At 46.0% G+C, this 19,220-nt stretch overlaps 1 protein-coding gene across 1 annotated transcript in view; it reads right to left on the bottom strand.

Annotated features, from left to right (window-relative positions):
* Positions 1-19,220, bottom strand: part of PCNX4 (pecanex 4) — a 140,401-nt gene that overhangs the window by 59,582 nt on the left and 61,599 nt on the right. Inside the window, exon 6 of the mRNA XM_082275719.1 lies at positions 1,145-1,245. Coding sequence (XP_082131845.1) covers positions 1,145-1,245 — 101 coding nt within the window. The remainder of the gene's footprint in view (positions 1-1,144; positions 1,246-19,220) is intronic.

Below are 19,220 nucleotides of genomic sequence, written 5' to 3'. Positions count from 1 at the left end.
GCAGCACATACAGTATGTGTATAGGGAATCTGTCAAACATACATCATTTAAAGTGAGTGTCTTGTTTTTTGCCAATAAAAATAAACATATTATACTTACCTCCCCTGTGCAGTAGTTTTGTTTTCTTCTCGGTCCCTCTTTGGCTCTCCTGGCCCCTCCCTCCCTTTGAGTGCCCCCACAGCAAGTAGCTTGCTATGGGGGCACCCGAGCTAAGTCCCAGCTCCGTGTATCCATTCAGACACAAAACTCTCTCTCCTCATTGGCTAACGTACGTTGATTAACAGCAGCAAGAGCCAATGGCGCCGCTGCTGTGTCTTAACCAATGAGGAGGGAAGTCCCGGACGGCTGAGACAGTTGTGGACATCGCTGGATTGAGAGGGGGTTCAGGTAAGCATTAGGGGGGGCTGCAGCACACAGAAGGCTTTTTATTTTAATGCATACAATGCATTAAGATAAAAAATCCTTCTGACTTTTCAACCACTTTAAGTGGGCAGAACAATCCATTTCACTTTGACTGAGAGCACAAAGGTACACTGCAAAAATGCTACTCATTGGCTTTAATGAACCCAAGACAGCTCCTCTTTACTTTTTTCAAATGGAGCATGGAATGAATGATGCTTGGGCATACTGTAGTTGCATGTGTATGCAAGCCCTTTCATCTATTAACTGAACTATCGATAGTCAAATAAATAAAATAGACACATATGCTTTTTTTCTCAAATTCATGTCAAATTGCTAAGTAACACCTTTTGGTTATACGTAATGCATTAATCGATCTGAAATAACTAAAGTACTAAAACAAATATTAGTAGCTGAAAACCTATCATTCATTTTTACAGACACTTTTAATCAAACTTTAGAAAGCTGCATTATACTGCATTTATATGGCTTGGCCAGTGAGGTAGAAGCAGGTAAGTAGTATTCTTCCTGTTCTCGTAGCAATCTTGTCGATAGTAAGTGGCCAACAGCAACAGGGTTGCAAGTGTGACAGAGGCCTAATGGTACACTGAGCTGGACGTTCTGGCTGAGCACAGTTACAATGCTATCTGGAGCAGTTCATTGTATTAAAACATTAATTAAAAAAAAGACTCCATTTCATTGATACATCTATAACAGAAACGTTTTTGACACAGCACTCCCTTACCATCCTATAAGCCCTTGTGAGTCCAATGCAGGCTGATACCGAAGGCAGTGAATGCAGTGAAGTATCCAGAGAGAGGTAAGCCGCCATCATTAAAGGAGACACTAAAAAAAAATAGGAACAAAATAAAAGGGTCAGACCATTCAGTAATTACCATTTTACTTTTGAGTAGATTCCACTGGGATAAGTCACCTTCTAATTTATATACCCCTGGGTTGTATCAGTAAAAAAAAACTCCTACATCTGACTTCCCAGCTCCTAGCATCTGCTTTGGCTTTTCTAAGAAACTCTCCCAGATGGATTTTTCAGTTCAGAGAAAAAAGTCTCGGAAATGTGTAAGAGGTTGAATGGTCCAGCCAAGACTAAAAGTGCATATAAAGCTAGACAGATACAGTAGATAAAAACTACACTGGGAAATTATTAAACCCATTCCATTTGCTGTATTTGTGCCTTTGGTGGGATTTCTTTTCTCTTTCTGTACCAAAGACACAACTACAAGTGAGAGGAAATATCTTTAAAATGAAAGGAAATATCTTCTTAGAAAGTTGTCACTGAAACAGATGTCCTCTCTATTCCTGTCCTGTGACAACTGTAACACTTTGGATTTTGAATCACTTCCAATTACAGAGACAATGATCACCAGGTCAAAGAGATCATCTTGATCTCACAAACAGAAACAGAGACAAAAAAAGAGTATCTATGGTCAAAATTAAAAAAAAAAAAAAAAAAATTGTATTAATTTCCACATTGTATTTAAGTTATTTCTAGCCTACTCATATTAATCTGATCGACCTTGAAGTTTGTAGACTAAAGGGCCATACACACTATAAGATTTTCTGAAGACTTTTTCATTTAGACTTACCAAAACCATATAATATGAGATCAAACCTAAACACTTTCAATTTGTATGCAATCTGGCAGGCCCTTGCACTACATAGAAAAGGTAAATCTGAAGGAAATCTAACCACAAAAGTTGGATAGTGTGTATCCAGCTTTACTTTGTGAAGATCCCTCCGCATTTACTTCATTGAATTCTGTGGCACATATTCACTATGCCCTGTGAGAAGGCACTGCTCTGTCATGGAATTCACAAAGCTTGCCTTCTGATCTACAGAGGTGCTGAGAGGAGGAGCTTCAGGAGTCTGAGTCAGTAAAGGAATTACTGCTTGCAGATAGCAAGGTACCATGGGATATATAGTCCTTAGAAATTGAAAGTTGAAATTATGTCCTTAAGAGCATAGGACCTGGGGAAAAGTCGCTTGATTCACCTGACAATGGTGAAGTGAAAAAGCTGGATGCTTTCTACAAGACCCCACAGGCAAAACAAAGAGCGTGCAAACAAAGGCTGTGGCAGTCAGGTAGACCCTGACAGCTCGTACCACATCAAGGCAATGTAAGGCAATTTTCTTGTTATATTTGTTGTTCTTGTTATATTTTGGGGAAGAATAAAAACAAGAAAGGAGAATGTCCTTATTGAAGTGTAAAGAAAAGACCATCTTCTGTAGGAAGGAAAGTTTTGGTCTAAAAACCACTATGTCCTTGTGTGAAACAAGAAAGGGCTCTGCCGACTCAGAAACAGAAGTAATGGCCAACCGGAAGATAACTTGCAAGTGAGGTCTTCCAATGGAATGTCTGGAATTAATTCAAATTTTATATATATATATATATATATATATATATATATATATATATATATATATATATATACATATACACACAGTAAAACCTTGGATTGCGAGCATAATTCGCTCCGGAAACATGCTTGTAATCCAAAGCACTCTTATATCAAAGCGAATTTTCCCATAAGAAATAATGGAAACTCAGATGATTCGTTCCACAACCATTTATTCATAAGTCTTTCAGTTTATAGTCCATATAAAAAGATTATAGCAATGTGATAGGTTGTGTAACTATAAAATGTCCATCCACAAATGGCGCCTCCACAAGGGGATTAGAAGCAAAATCCAGCAGGAGCTACAGAGTATAAAAGAGAAGAGAGGCGCCTCTAAGTGTAGCAGTATGGGGACATTTAATGAAGGTACAACATTTAGCAACTCACATGGTTGATGATTAAAGAGGCACATCTAAGTATGCAGGCATCCGGGGTAAAGCTGTCCACATAGACTATCTTCTGTACCACTGGCTCTCACCGATGTCAGTCTGCAAATGTGATTGGGAAGACTACCCTGCAGTAGAGTGATCTGAAAGCAAGACTTTGAATCGCTCGTGGAGCGCATCGTGGAAGGGTGTGATGAACATGGCAGTGTGGAGGATGGTCTATGTGGACAGCTTTACCCCGGATGCCTGCATCCTTAGATGTGCCTGTTTTAATCATCAACCATGTGAGCTGCTAAATATTGAACCTTCATTAAATGTAACAATATTGCTACACTTAGAGGCGCCTCTTTTATACCCAGTTGTGACATGACACTACTTGTATATCAAGACATCGCTTGTATATCAAGTCAAAATTTATTTAAAAAATTTGCTTGTCTTGCAAAGCGCTCTCAAACCAAGTTACTCTCAAACCAAGGTTTTACTGTATATATATATATATATATATATATATATATATATATATATATATATATATATATATATAGATAGATAGATAGATAGATAGATAGATAGATAGATAGATAGATATATTAGTCAGGTCAATACATTTTGGGACATCAACACAATTCTAATCTTTTTGGCTCTATACACCACCACAAAGGATTTTAAATGACACAAACAAAATGTGCTTTAAATGCAGATTTTCAGCTTTAATTTGAGGGTATTTACGTCCAAATCAGGTAAATGGTGTAGGAATTACAACAGTTTGTATATGTGCCTCCCACTTTTTAAGGGACCAAAAGTAGTGGGACAGATTAACAATCATAAATCAAACTTTCACTTTTTAATACTTGGCTGCAAATCCTTTGCTGTCAATTACAGCCTGAAGTCTGGAACGCATAGACATCACCAGACGCTGGGTTTCATCCCTGGTGATACTCTGCCAGGCCTCTACTGCAACTGTCTTCAGTTCTTGCTTGTTCTTGGGGCATTTTGCCTTAAGTTTTGTCTTCAGCAAGTGAAATGCATGCTCAATCGGATTCAGGTCAGGTGATTGACTTGGCCATTGCATAATATTCCACTTTTTTCCCTTAAAAAACTCTTTGGTTGCTTTCTCAGTATGCTTCAGGTCATTATCCATCTGCACTGTGAAGCGCCGTCCAATGAGATCTGAAGCATTTGGCTGAATATGAGCAGATAATATTGCCCGAAACAATTCAAAATGCATCCTGCTGCTTTTGTCAGCAGTCACATCATCAATAAATACAAGAGAACCAGTTCAATTGGCAACCATACATGCCCACGCCATGACACTACCACCACCATGCTTCACTGATGAGGTTGTATGCTTTGGATCATGAGCAGTTCCTTTCCTTCTCAATACTCTTCTCTTCCCATCACTCTGGTACAAGTTGATATTGGTCTCATCTGTCCATAGGATGTTGTTCCAGAACTGTGAAGGCTTTTTTAGATGTTGTTTGGTAAACTCTAATCTGGCCTTCCTGTTTTTGAGGCTCACCAATGGTTTAATCTTGTAGTGAACCCTCTGTATTCACTCTGGTGAAGTCTTCTCTTGATTGTTGACTTTGACACACATACACCTACCTCCTGGAGAGTGTTCTTGATCTGGCCAACTGTTGTGAAGGGTGTTTTCTTCACCAAGGAAAGAATTCTTCGGTCATCCACCACAGTTGTTTTCCGTGATCTTCCGGGTCTTTTGGTGTTGCTGAGCTCACCGGTGCGTTCTTTCTTTTTAAGGATGTTCCAAACAGTTGATTTGGCCACACCTAATGTTTTTGCTATCTCTCTGATAGGTTTGTTTTGTTTTTTCAGCCAATGATGGCTTGCTTCACTGATAGTGACAGCTCTTTGGATCTCATATTGAGAGTTGACAGCAACAGATTCCAAATGCAAATAGCACACTTGAAATTAACTCTGGACCTTTTATCTGCTCCTTTTAAATGGGATAATGAGGGAATAACACACACCTGGCCATGGATTAGCTGAGCAGCCAATTGTCACATTACTTTTGGTCCCTTAAAAAGTGGGAGGCAATACAAACGGTTGTAATTCCTGCACCTTTCACCTGATTTGGATGTAAATACCCTCAAATTAAAGCTGAAAGTCTGCAGTTAAAGCACATCTTGTTTTATTTCATATACATACTGCCTGGCAAAAAAAAAAAAAAGTAGCCACCTGGAATTACCTAGGGAAAATATCAAGCATGCAGTAACTATTCTATTGGATAGTTACTGCATGTGCACAAAGAATGAGGTCAGCTGACTACCTGAATATACTGAATGACCAGGTTATTCCATCAATCAAATTTTTCTTCCCTGATGGCACGGGCATATTCTAAGATGACAATGCCAGGATTCAACGGTCTCAAATTGTGAAAGAGTGGTTCAGGGAGCATGAGACATCATTTGCACACATGGATTGGCCACAACAGAGTCCAGAACTTAACCCCACTGAGAATCTTTGGGATGTGCTGGAGAAGGTTTTGCGCAGTGGTCTCCCATCATCAATACAAGATCTTGGTGAAAAATTAATGCAACACTGGATGGAAATAAATCTTTTGACATTGCAGAAGCTTATCAAAACAATCCTACAGCGAATGCATGCCGTAATCAAAGCTAAAGGTGGTCCAATGTGTGTGACCTTTTTTTTTTTGCTGGCGACTTTTTTGTTGGCCTGGCACTGTATATAGTTTACATCAGCAGCTCCCTGAATGAAAAAGGAGCTGTGTCCGTCAATGAACGAAATAGAAAATGGGATTTTTGATTTACCGTAAAATCCAAGCCGTCAAACCCAGCGACTGTAAAGCAGGATGAAGGATCAGTCCTTGGGACAGAATATCCTCCCTGAGAGGAAGCTTCCAAGGAACATCAGTGACCAGCCGCACCAGATCGGCGAACAAAGCCCAGCAAGGCCAGTTTGATGCCACAAAGATGACCAGAATTCCTTCTGCCTAGTTCCTGTGTAGAAGCCTGAGCAGAAGCTTGATAGGTGGAAAGGCGTAAATCAGCCAATACTGACCCCACGGGCCACCAGCGCATCTGTGGCATCCGCCAGAGGATCCCTTAACTGAGCCACAAACCTCTGCACCTTTCTGTTGAGCCAAGACGCCAACAGATCCACCTTGGGGGTGCCTCACCGGAAGACACAGCTGATGAAACACCTCCGGATGAGGGGACCACTCCCCGTGGTCCCACGCCTGATGTCTGAGATAATCCGCCTGCCAATTTTCCAGCCCAGAAAGGTTCACTGTGGAGAGGGCTGGAACGAACCGTTCTGCCCACCTTAGAATGCCGGCTACCTCCAGAGCCGCCAGGACACTTCTTGTGCCCCCATGATGATTGACATAAGCTACGGCCGTGGCATTGTCCGATTGAATGCGCAGTGGACAACCCTGAAGACGATCCGTCCAATGATCAAGACACAGTCTGATCGCTCTGAGTTCCAAGACACTGATCGGTAGTCTGGACGCTTCCAGCGTCCAGATCCCCTTAGCAGAATGCTTGCCGAGGACGCCTCCCCAGCCAGACAGGCTGGCATCCGTGGTGACCAATGTCCAATACAAGGGGAGGAAAGATTTTACCAGCCAAAACGCCGGAGAACAAAGCTACCATATCATGGAATCCCTGATTCCCCCCACTCTGCCAGGTCTGATTTTCCAGAGACTGGGGAGTCTTTTCCCATTTGGTCAGAATCTCCCTTTGCAGGGACCTCGTATGGAACTATGCAAACAAAACCGCTTCAAAGGTAGACACTATCAGGCCCAGCACCCGCATGCAAGTCCGGATGGTTGACCGTCTGTTGGACAGCAGGAGGCTAATTGCAGCCTGCAATTTTTGGGAGTTTGTCCAGAGGAAGAAGCACTCTGGCTAAGGCCGAGTCCAGAGTCAGGCCCAGATAGTCCAGCTTCCTGGACAGAACCAGAGCAGACTTCTGAAGGTTCAGAATCCAGCCGAAACTCCCAGAGAGTTCGTATTGTGATCTCCAGGTTATCCACCAGAGCAGAGGGAGATTCCGCTCACAGAAGGAGATTGTCCAAGTAGCCCAGAACCACAATCCCCTGCTGGCGTAGCAAGGCTAGCACTTTTGTGAAGACCAGAGGAGCAGAGGCAAGACCAAAGGGTAACTCCACAAACTGATAATGCTTCTTTCCCACAGCAAAGCAGAGAAAACACTGGTAACTGGCACATATTGGAATGTGAAGGTAGGCATCCTTGATATCGATAAGAGGCGAGGAAATACCCCTGACGCAGGGATGCCACCGGCGTGTGAATGGGCACCATTCTGAACTTCTGTACCCGCACAAAGCAGTTTAGCGCCTTGATGTCCAGGATTTGACGCACTTTGCCTTCCTTCCTGGGGACTGTGAACAGGTTTGAGTAAAAACCCTGAAACCGTTCCGAAGTCGGAACCGGGACAATCACTCCTTGAAGGAACAGCTCTTGTACTGCCCCAAACAGACCCTGTAAGCGGTCTGGGAACAGGCGCAAGTTGGAAGGAAAAAACCTTGCCGGGGGACAAGAGCAAAACTCAATCTTGTAGCCAGGCCAAATTACTTTGTGGACCCACTTGTCTTGAACTAGGGAAATCCACGGTCCAGAAACCAGCGAAAACATCCCCCGATCCCCGATACGGGTGGGGGCACACCATCATCCTGAAGGAGCCTTGTTCACGGGTCTGGAGAAGCCCGATCTTGGCTTGCTAGACCAGGTTCATTTGGATTCTCCTGAAGAGGCCCTGAAAGGCTTTGAGCCCTTGTCAGTCAACCCTGAAAAAACTTCATATGAGCTGAGGAGGGCCCACGTCTACGATGAGGTTCCCTGCCCTTAGTAGCCTGCGGAAGAAAAGTACTCTTCCCTCCTGTGAGACCTTTAATGATGTCATCCAGGGTTGCTCCAAACAGGCAATCTCCTTGGAAAGGAAGATCATTCAAGCCCTTTTTTGAAGTCTGATCCGCAGACCAGCACTTGAGCCAAAAGACACACCGAAGGACCACTGCTACAGAGAGGCGAGCCATCAGGGGAGATGCATCTAAAGAGGCATCACAGAAAAAACTGCAGCCCCTGGACCAGCTGGTCTGTCAGCTCGGCAAAGGCAGGGGGGAGCTGTTTCCCCTCCAGGTCACAACGTAAGAGCTTAGCCCACTCGGTCAGAGTTTGCGACACTAGGGCAATGGTGAATATCGGCCTCATTCCTGAACCAGCCAGAGTGTACATATGGCAGGCCACAGCCTCCACCTTCCAGGTCAGTCAGATCCTTAAAAGGCCGGGGGACTCTTCAACCGGAATCATGGTTGCCTTGTTTAATCTGGAAACTGGAGGGTCCACCACCGGCGGCACAGTCCACTTCTTAAGAAGGGACTCCTCATAGAGGTAACGCCTAGTAAAGCGCTTAGGGACCCCACGGGGACGCTTTGTTCGTCCCCACTCTATAGTGACAATTCTGTCAAAATAGGCAGGGAAAGGAAACACCTTTGCTGCTCTGGATGGCTTGTGAGTGCCAAAGGGTACCGGCTCCTCCGTCGCAGTTTCAGCTGCGTTCTCCATTTTCAGGTCTTCACGTACAAATACAATCAGTGCATCCACCAGCGCCTTCTCATGCGCGGTCGCAGATGTGGAGGAATCATCCTCACTGTCAGAGGATTCCAGGCGCGTGGTTGCAGACCCAGCAGGGTGACCCACGTCCACGGCGGTCAAATCAGATTTTAAGATCTGATGAGACAGATGAGGCAGGGGAAGGCTGGGGGTGCTTTTTGCTAGCCCATCGCCCGCAAGCCACCTCCACCCGGCACACAAGGGACTCCAGGACCGCCGTCAGTGCATGGATAGATGGCTGGAACCGGAGGGCCCCGCAGTCTCAGAGAGGGGATCAGGTGGGGATCACCAGGGGGACCCCACAAAAAAGTGTAAAACACTACTAAGGGACAACCCCCACCATGCTGGCAGCACCACCTGGTCGCCAGGCACAAAGCGATCCTCAGCAGAGATGTAGAGGACTCCACCAGACTCACCACACACAGAGACAAGCACCTGAAGCCCCCAGGATAATCTGCACTACACGTGCGGCGATCAGGAAGTAAAATGATCCAGGAGTCAGCATCAGGAGATGAGGGGGGCTCCCACCACCGAAATCGCCGCCCACAGGGCTCCGCTATGATGGCCCCTGATCTTTTCAATGGCAAACCACAGCAAAATGGCTGCCAGACTACACAAACATGGCCGCCCTGTTTAGAACACACAGGCTACAACAAAATGGCAGCCCCGTGCGGCACCACGAGGCATACAGGTACCCAGGATTGGGAGACCAGGCCTCAAAGACAGATCCAGGCAGGCCGCAGGGCCCTGGCAGGAGCCCCCACCAGGTACAACCCCCCTGCACAGTCGATCGTCCAGTTGCTGGCAGCGCATCCCCCAGCCCCCATCACCAGTCAGCACCCTGCCCCCACCCCAGGAAAGTGACCAGACCAGACAACCCAAACAGCCCCAGCGTATGTGGAAGGGGGAGGGGCAGGATGAGGGCTTCTCCAAGGGGGGTTTCCTGCGGGGAAGAGGGGAGCCCGGGGGTCTGACCGTCCCAAGGAGGGGCCCACGTCCACCCCAAAACCCTCCAGGGGGAGAGGGGGGACAGCTATTCACCATACCAGGAACCAGGTGGGCACCACTCCAGACAGAACCCCTCTCCATCGAAATTAGGGGGTTGTCAACCAGGAGGAATGCTGAGACTCGGGCCTAGACCTCACAAGGCATTTACCTGGCAGGCCAGCCCCCGTTTAGTGGGGCTATGATGCGGCTGACCTAGCACAGAGCTGAGGTCTCCGCGCGCGCGCTGGAACAACTGGGGTGACCACTGGATCTAGTTATCCAGCCCATTGCCCAGTCCAGCAGTTGATTGTAGATCTCGGAAGAAAAATCAAGGGGGAAAAATTTTTCTATCTAAAAATCTTTGCCAGGACCATACCAGCAAGGAACTAGGTCCTTACTCCTGACTAGGCAGAAAAAACTGAGTGGCTATAGCAGAGAGAGGGAGTATACCCCCTGGGACTGCCCATGGGTGTAGCCAGAATTTTTTTCTGCCTAGTGTCCTACTCCTGTAGGGGGCAGTATGACCCAATGGTTATGAATACCAGGAGCTGTGTCCCTCAATGAACGAAAGAGAAACTGGAATTTCACTGAAGAGATATATGGGTGTGCTCTAGAGGTGGCCTTAGCAAGGTTTTTGCCAGTGTCTAAACACCTGAAGGTAGCCTGCATATAACCTATGGACTATGAATTAAAGTCCTGTACTGTACGACTAGGATAAGAAGTTTTTGGCCTAACCTACAATTTGTCTCTACATCTTTTACCAGTACGTTCAAAAGGTATATACATTAATTAACGCTGGATAGAACAGGACAGTGCTAAAATCACAGAGATGCCTTCTAAACACATTCCAATAAATACAGACAAGGGATCTACAATCTGAATAACATGTGCTGGCCAAAGACGCTAGAGAAAAGTCGAAAGTGCTATCCATATATGAGAGTGGCCAGATCTTAAACACAAACCCATTTGTGTTTAGTCCTATAAAGAAAAGCATTATTCTCATGAAGAAAACACTAGCAATAAGACAGTGCTTTCTAATCACTTTTCCTGAAAAATCTTGGGTGGCTGTGCCTGTGCATACGTAGCCCCTTTGAGAATGTTCCATAATTCACAGCATTACATTTAGAACTCCTAATGGTTAACTGATTATATACTTCCTACACTACCCCAAGCATTTTTATTTTATCAAAGCCAAGGTCCACTTTTTTGATCAATGTAAGCTATGTGCATGAAAGAAAAAAAAAAGAAAAGAGAAAAAAAATTGCCCTACCGACCTATCCTTGACAGGTTAATCCAGTCAAGCAAAGTGCAGCTCAGAGCATTTCTAATTCACACACAAAGAAAAGAGGTGTGGGAACTTTTATGTTGTATGGCAGATAGCTGCCATAACCCCACTATTTTTTTTTCAGGGCGCGCGGTCCTATTTCACATAAAAGTGGTCCCAGCGGTGGATTTGCCTCCTGGTCAATTTTCCCGCTTACCGGAGCAGTCGGTAAGCGGGGAAAAACAATCCGGTCCTTTCCCCTCCTAGGCAGGAAGTCGAGTGAGGACAAGCTGGCCCCCCCTCGACTCTATGGCCTTGGAGGACCCAGATCTCACAATAAAGAGGACCTGTCCAGCTTATTTCTTTTACAAGCGATGTTTACCTTCCTTGTAATAGGAATAAAAGTGATAAAAAAATGTTTAAAGGCACAGTGTAAAAATAAAAAATGTGAGGTATCACCGCAATCGGTAGAGTGAGAGCAATAATTCTAGCCCTAGACCTCCGCTGTAACTCTAAACTGGTAACCTGTAGAAATTTTTAAAGCGTCGCCTATGGAGATTTTTAAGTACCAATGTTTATCGTCATTCCACGAGCGTGCGCAATTTTGAAGCATGACATGTTGGGTATCTATTTACTCGGCGTAACATTATCTTTCGCATTATAGAAAAAAATTGGGCTAACTTTACTGTTTTCTTATTTTTTAATTTAAAGAAATGTATTTTTTCCAAAAAATTGCTTTTGTAAGACCGCTGCGCAAATACGGTGTGACATAAAGTATTGCAAGGATCCCTATTTTATTCTTGAGGGTCTCTGCTAAAAAAAAAATATATGTTTGGGGGTTCTAAGTAATTTTCTAGCAAAAAATACAGATTTTAACTTGTAAACAGCAAGTGTCAGAAAAAGGCCTGGTCCTTAAGTGGTTAAATACAGTGATTGAATCACCTGTAGTGACTGTTTGGTGAATGTCACATTCACTGCTTTATAACTATGCTTCTATGTATTTTTCATTTTAAATCAGGATATTCTATTGGGTTAATACATAAAATTGACCTTTAGTTTACTTACACATTTCTTTTAAATGTTTTTAAAGGAAACTTGTACTGAGGGAAATAATTACTGACATTGTTGACCACTTTTTGAAATTACTAGTTGTCTGGTTGTATCTGGATTCAGTAATGTAAGGCTTCATGTACACAGGATATCTGAAAACCTCTGCTGAATGTTGGAACTTGACAGCCAGTAACCGACGGCTAAAAACGTCTATTTTTCCACAATTACATACTGTGTTTATGCGGTGTTTGCGTTTAGAATCGTTTTTACATTGTAAAATGGTCAGAAATGTATCCCCATTGAAAACATCTATAAATGAAATGCTTATAAAAATGGATTTTTGTAAGAACTTACCGTAAAATCCTTTTCTCTTAAGCTCATTGACAGACGTAGTCTTCTTGATTCTCAAGAGCTGGGTTATGTTGTCTCCGCAGGAGTAGGACTAGGCAGAATGACAAAACGTTCTGGCTCCACCCTAGGGGCAGTCCCTGAGGGTATATCCTCCCTCTCTCTGCTACAGGGAATCAGTTCTGTTTAAAGCAGTACAGAGAATTTAACCCAACCCAACTCAAAGATAGAGGGGCGGGTACTACGTCTGTCAATGAGCTTAAGAGAAAAGGATTTTACGGTAAGTTCTTACAAAAATCCATTTTTCTCTATCGCTCATTGACAGACGTAGTCTTCTTGATTCTCAAGAGCTGGGACATCCAGAAGCAGTGCCACAAATGAGGGGTGGGATTGACAAAATCAAATCCAATCTAGAAGGCCCAACCGGTGCCAAACTAGAAATTTTAAAGGCTCATTATAAACAAAGAATGAGGCTAAAGAAAAAATTTTCCAACGGAAAAAAACCCTCGAGGTAGACCACTGGTCTCCTCAAATTGCGGCCTGCAAAACCTTGCGGCCAAATGAGGCATCAGACGATGCCATTACATCAACTTTATAATGTTTAGAGAAGGTATGCACCGACGACCAGGTAGCCGCCTTGCACACCTGGACCACTGACGCCTGATGGCGAAAGGCCCATGACGCACTAAGTGCCCGAGTGGAGTGCGCCTTAACAGGGAACGGGGGCTCCCGACCCTTATGGAAATGGTCGCGGCAGATGCAGGCAACCCCTTTTTGGGTCCATCTGGGATCACAAAAAGTGAATCCGTCTTGCGAAACGAGTCTGTCGTTTTCAAGTATACCCTGATCGCCCGGACCACATCCAAGGAGTGCAAAGCAAATTCCCGAGGATGACTGGGCTTAGGACACAGGGAAGGTAATACAATTTCTTCATTCAGATGAAATTCTGAAACCACTTTTGGTAGGAAGGATGGATTCGGACGAAGAACCACCTTATCTCTATGAACCACCAGATATGGTGAACGACAAGATAATGCGGCCAGTTCTGACACCCTGCGTGCAGAAGTAATAGCCACCAAGAAGACCACCTTCTGGGACAACGTGGGTAGAGGAATCTCCCTAATATCTTCAAAGGGAGGTTTCTGAAGAACCGACAACACTAAATTAAGATCCCAGGGGGGTAACGGCGCATGCACTGGCGGAGCCAGATGTCGCACCCCCTGGATGAAATTCCGCACCAAGGAATGAGTAGCCAAAGGCTTCTGAAAGAAGATGGCTAATGCTGAGACCTGACCCTTGATAGTACTCAAGGCCAGTTTCTGCTCAACCCCTTGTTGCAGAAAAGCCAATATTCGACTAATCGAATAAGACCGAGGACGGAACCCCAAAGGTTCACACCATGCAATGTAGGACTTCCATGTGCGATGATAAATCTTTCTGGAAGTCGCTTTCCTTGCTTCAACTAGAGTAGGAATAACTGAAGCTGACAAACCTTTGTCCTTCAGCACCTGGGTCTCAATAGCCAGGCCGTTAAAGCCAGCGATCGTAAAGCAGGATGGAAGATCGGTCCCTGAGACAGTAGATCCTCCCTGAGAGGAAGTCTCCACGGGACGTCCGCCACCAGTCTGACCATGTCGGCGTACCAAGCTCGACGAGGCCAGTCCGGAGCTACCAGGATTACTGGGATTCCTTCCTCCTCTACCCTGCGAAGAAGTCTTGGCAGTAACGCGAGAGGAGGGAAGGCATATATTAGCTGGTATTGCCCCCACGGGGCGATCAGTGCGTCTGCGGTTTCTACTAGAGGATCGCGGGAGCGAGCCACGAATCTCTGAACTTTCCTGTTGAATCGTGATGCCAACAGATCCACATCCGGGGTGCCCCACCGTAGGCACAACTGGTGGAAAACGTCTGGATGGAGGGACCATTCCCCCTGATCCAGGGTCTGACGGCTGAGATAATCTGCCTGCCAATTCTCCACCCCCGGAATGAACACCGCAGAGATTGCTGGAACAAATCGTTCCGCCCAGCGAAGAATGTAAGCCACTTCTTTGGCCGCTCGGACACTCTTGGTGCCCCCCTGATGATTGACATAAGCCACGGCCGTGGCATTGTCCGACTGGATCCGAACCGGGCTGCCCTGGAGCTGCTCGGTCCAGTGAATCAGACAAAGTCTGTTTGCTCTCAGTTCCAATACATTTATCGGTAACCTGGATTCTTCCGGGGACCAAAGTCCCTGGACAGATAACTGACCAAGAATTCCTCCCCATCCGGATAGACTGGCATCCGTGGTCACTATCGTCCAATATATTGGCAAAAATGACTTTCCCTGGCTGAGCATTGGAGACCGAAGCCACCAAACCAGAGACTCTCTGGTCTGTTTGCTCAATCGTATCAGATTGTCCAGGGATTCCGGATTCCGATTCCATCTGAGAAGAATCTCTTGCTGAAGAATTCGGGTATGGGACTGGGCAAATGGGACTGCTTCGAATGAAGCCACCATCAACCCCAGAACCCTCATGCACGTCCGAAGGGAAGACCAGCTGTTGGACAGTAACAACTGGACTGCTGATTGAATCTTTCGAAGTTTCCCTACCGGAAGGAAAACTCTCGTCCTGACTGTGTCTAGAATTAGACCCAGATATTCGAGCCTCTGGGTGGGAACCAGAAATGACTTTTGCTGGTTCACCAGCCACCCGAATTCCTGTAAAGAAATCATAGTAATTTCTATGTTTTGTAGCAAGGTCTGAGGAGACTCTGCATGAAGCAGAAGATCGTCTAGGTAACCTAGAATCGATATACCTCTTTGGCGCAGAAGTGCCAACATTGGGGCCAACACCTTTGTGAAGACCCGCGGAGCCGTGGCGAGACCGAAAGGTAACGCCACAAACTGATAGTGGTTCTCCTCTACGGAAAAGCGTAGAAAACGCTGATGTCCTGCGAAAATGGGAATGTGAAGATAGGCGTCCTTGATGTCTATGGACGCTAGGACATCCCCTGGATGCAGGAAGGCTGCTACCGTGCGAATGGACTCCATTCTGAATCTTCTTATGTTGACGAAAGAATTGAGTGCTCTTAAGTCCAGAATTGGACGCACTTTGCCCTCTTTCCTGGGTATTGTAAACAGGTTTGAATAAAACCCTTGAAACCGTTCTGTCCAAGGAACGTGGACTACCACTCCTTGTTGTAGTAAATCTGTGACTGCTCTCCGCAGATCTTCTAAACGATCTGCGGATAGACGGATATTGGAAGGGAAGAATCGCGCCGGTGGGAGAGATCGAAACTCGATCTTGTACCCTGACCTTATGACTTCGCAAACCCATTTGTCCGGGATTCTGGAAAGCCATGGATCCGGGAACCGGCGAAGACGTCCCCCCACCCCAGTTATGGGTGGGGGCGCACCTTCAGGCTTTGGATGGTTTATCTTCAGGTCTGGAGGGGGCGGGCTTTTGCTTGCCCGACCAACGACCCCTGACGCCTCCTGCAGGAGCTTTGGAGGACTTAGTTTTTTCACCCGCTGGACGAAAAAACCTCTTGTGAGCAGAAAAAGAAGGCCCTCGTCTTTGACGAGTTCCTCTACCTTTAAAATTTTGCGGTAAAAAGGTGCTTTTTCCACCGGTGAGATCCTTAATGATCTCATCTAAGTTGGCTCCAAATAGACGCTCTCCTGAAAAGGGGATATTAGCCAATGCTTTTTTGGAACCTTGGTCGGCTAACCAACCTTTTAGCCACAGTGTACGCCTGAGAACCACTGCTGAGACTGATGCTCGCGCCATTAATGGAGTGGCGTCTAACGCCGCATCACATACAAACTGTAACCCCTGTATCATTTGTTCCAACAAATCTGATACCGCCTGAGGGACTTCTTCTAAGTCCCGGCGTAACCACTTGGTCCATTCAGTTACAGCCTGCGAAACCAGACCAATAGCAATTATTGGTCTGAAAGCTGATCCAATCAAGGAAAACATGGTGCGAGACATAGCTTCTATCTTGCGATCCACTGGATCTTTAAAAGACGGAGCGTCTTCTAAAGGAATAACCGTGGCTTTATTCAATCTAGCAATGGGTGAATCCACCACAGGTGGTTCTGTCCATTTCTTAATAAGGGTTTCCTCAAACGGATAACGCCTGTCAATGCGTTTAGAAATATTAAAAGTGCGTTTTGGCAGACGCCATTCTTCTTCGATTGGATTGCCAAAACATTTGGGCAATGGTAAAAACCTTCGCCATTTTGATGCGCTTTTTAGTCCCAAAAGGGATCTCAGTTTCAGCTATTTCTGATGGAATACCCTGTAACCTTAAAGTCTCTTGAACAGATACAATGAGTGCGTTTACCAACGCTTCCTCTCGGGCTATGGCGGATGCCGAAACATCCTCCTCACTGTCTGAAGAGACAGGACCCGAGACACCAATACCAGATGAAGTACCTGCAACTGCAGAAATAGGCTCAGAGTCTGAATCCGAAGTTTCAGATAATAAGGGGTTAGGCGGGGGTCGCTTTCTTGCGCCCTGTCCCTGACAAGCCACTTCCACCCGGGACACAAAAGTTTCCATAATAGCTGACAAAGATTCAATTGTCAATGGGGTGCTGGAGGATCCCGCAGACCCCTCGAGGGGATCCGGAGGAGATACATGAGTGGCAGGGTCCATGTTAATACAGGACACCTTTGCCAGCAAAAACAAAAAAACTTTTTTTTTTTTTTTTTTTTTGTGTGTCTCCCCCTAGCGCAATAGCGCCCCTCAGAGTACCTGCTTCTCGATCCCAGAGAGAGAGAGAGGGACCCCCAAGGCTCACCAACCGATGCAGTGCAGTTTCCAACAAACTGCAGTCAGCGTCTGTCTTACACAGACTGGAAGGAGCTGTTTGCTTTTTCCCCGGGCAGAAGGCGTGGCTCCGCCCCCTGTGTACGCCTTCCGGCGTTCCCAGCCCTCCACGAGGTAGCTGGGCTCACAAAACATGGCCGCCCCCATAGAAGAGACATAAGACTCCAAAAACATGGCGGCCGGCGTGACCTGAGGACATACAGGCATTCGGTCTACGGCAAAATGGCGGCGGACCGCCGATATCGTCTTCCCAGCACATCCACCTGCACTCTGCTAAGAGGTGACATATGGATCTACAGAGATACACTGCACATAAGGTAGGATTATACCTCCTATGTCTGCTGTAATGTTACAGTCTGCTGGGTAGAGTGTTAGCTCTTGAACCAAGTCCACTTCCCACAAACACATGCTGTATTACAAGGGGGACTTGTAAGTATCAGATATATACTGACCATATATGGAGGGGCCCATAGTATATACTGCCTCATAATGAGGAAAAAAGGGAACGTTTACTCACCATACCGAACCGACAGGCACCCTCTCTTCACAATACCCTCTCCACCGAGGTGGGGGTTTGTGGACGCCTCGACTCTCTGGTACCTGGCGTCCAAGCGAGACTTTTAACTCGCAAAGTCAGTCCCTTTACTGGGACTCCGTCGCGGCCGACTCAGCGCACTGGTCTGCACGCGCTTTTAGGCAGAAACCGGGGTGACCACTGGATTTCAACATCCAGCCCGTCGCCCGGCCCCGCATACTTACTTGAATATGTCGCGGCCGACCAAGCGCAATGCCATGGTCTGCACGCGCTCGTAGGCCGGCTGGGGTGACCACAAGTGTCGCCCAGTCCGGCATTTTTGCTTGAAGATCTCACAGGAAAAAAACACTGGAGAAAACTACCTAAAAAATTTCTTTTTCTCAAAGAAAAAAAGTCTTGCCAGGACCAAAAGATCCCAGCAAGGAACTTAGGTCCTTACTCCTGACTAGACAGAAAAAAACTGATTCCCTGTAGCAGAGAGAGGGAGGATATACCCTCAGGGACTGCCCCTAGGGTGGAGCCAGAACGTTTTGTCATTCTGCCTAGTCCTACTCCTGCGGAGACAACATAACCCAGCTCTTGAGAATCAAGAAGACTACGTCTGTCAATGAGCGATAGAGAAATGCAAGTTACCACATTTAAACTTGTTTGTATGCTGTTAAAAGGCTGTTATTTGGCATTTCAAATGCCAATAAACTTCCGTCTGAACGCATTTTTTAGCTTTCAAAAAAGGCCACTAAACTCAACTGCCAAAGCGGCCTCCCTGCACTGGATCACGTACCTAGCATGTGATCCACGCGCTCGGACAGGGGGTACGCACGTGCCCCCACCGGCCGGACTGTACTATGATTCGTCACAGCACATGCCAGTCACCGGGTCCCAGCCAATGATTGACCGCCGACACATGGTGATTGGCTCTATGAGCTTCCTTGAACACAGCCCTGTGAATGTAAACACAGAGCTGTGTTCAGTAACAGTAACAGGGAATCTTGTTGTTTGTTCATTCCCTGCTATATAGGCAATGGAAATTTTGGGTAGGCGAACTACCACCACCAGGATGGTGGTAAACCCCTCAAAGGGAGGCAAGTCCACAATGAAGCCCATGGCAATCATTTCCCATGTTCGGATCCAGAGCATAGTGTGGAGGCCTGTTGGATGAATGACTTTAGACTGGCTGGATCAGCAAATAAATTCTGGGCAGACAAGATAGGGCTTGGGGATTCGGGTGATTCGGGAAACATATGGGATACAGCATCTACCTTCCCATCCTTGGTTCCTGGGCGGTAGGTTATGTGGAAATTTAATCTGGAAAAAAATAGAGCCCATCTAGCTTGCCGGGGTCCAGATTTTTATGATCCGTGAACATCAAAATCGGGTGGCTAGCACCTTCCAAGAGGTACCTCC

The sequence above is a fragment of the Pelophylax lessonae genome (assembly GCF_965119305.1).
Source record: "Pelophylax lessonae genome assembly, chromosome: 13".
NCBI lineage: Eukaryota > Metazoa > Chordata > Amphibia > Anura > Ranidae > Pelophylax > Pelophylax lessonae.
This window is presented reverse-complemented; position numbering and strand designations above follow the sequence as displayed.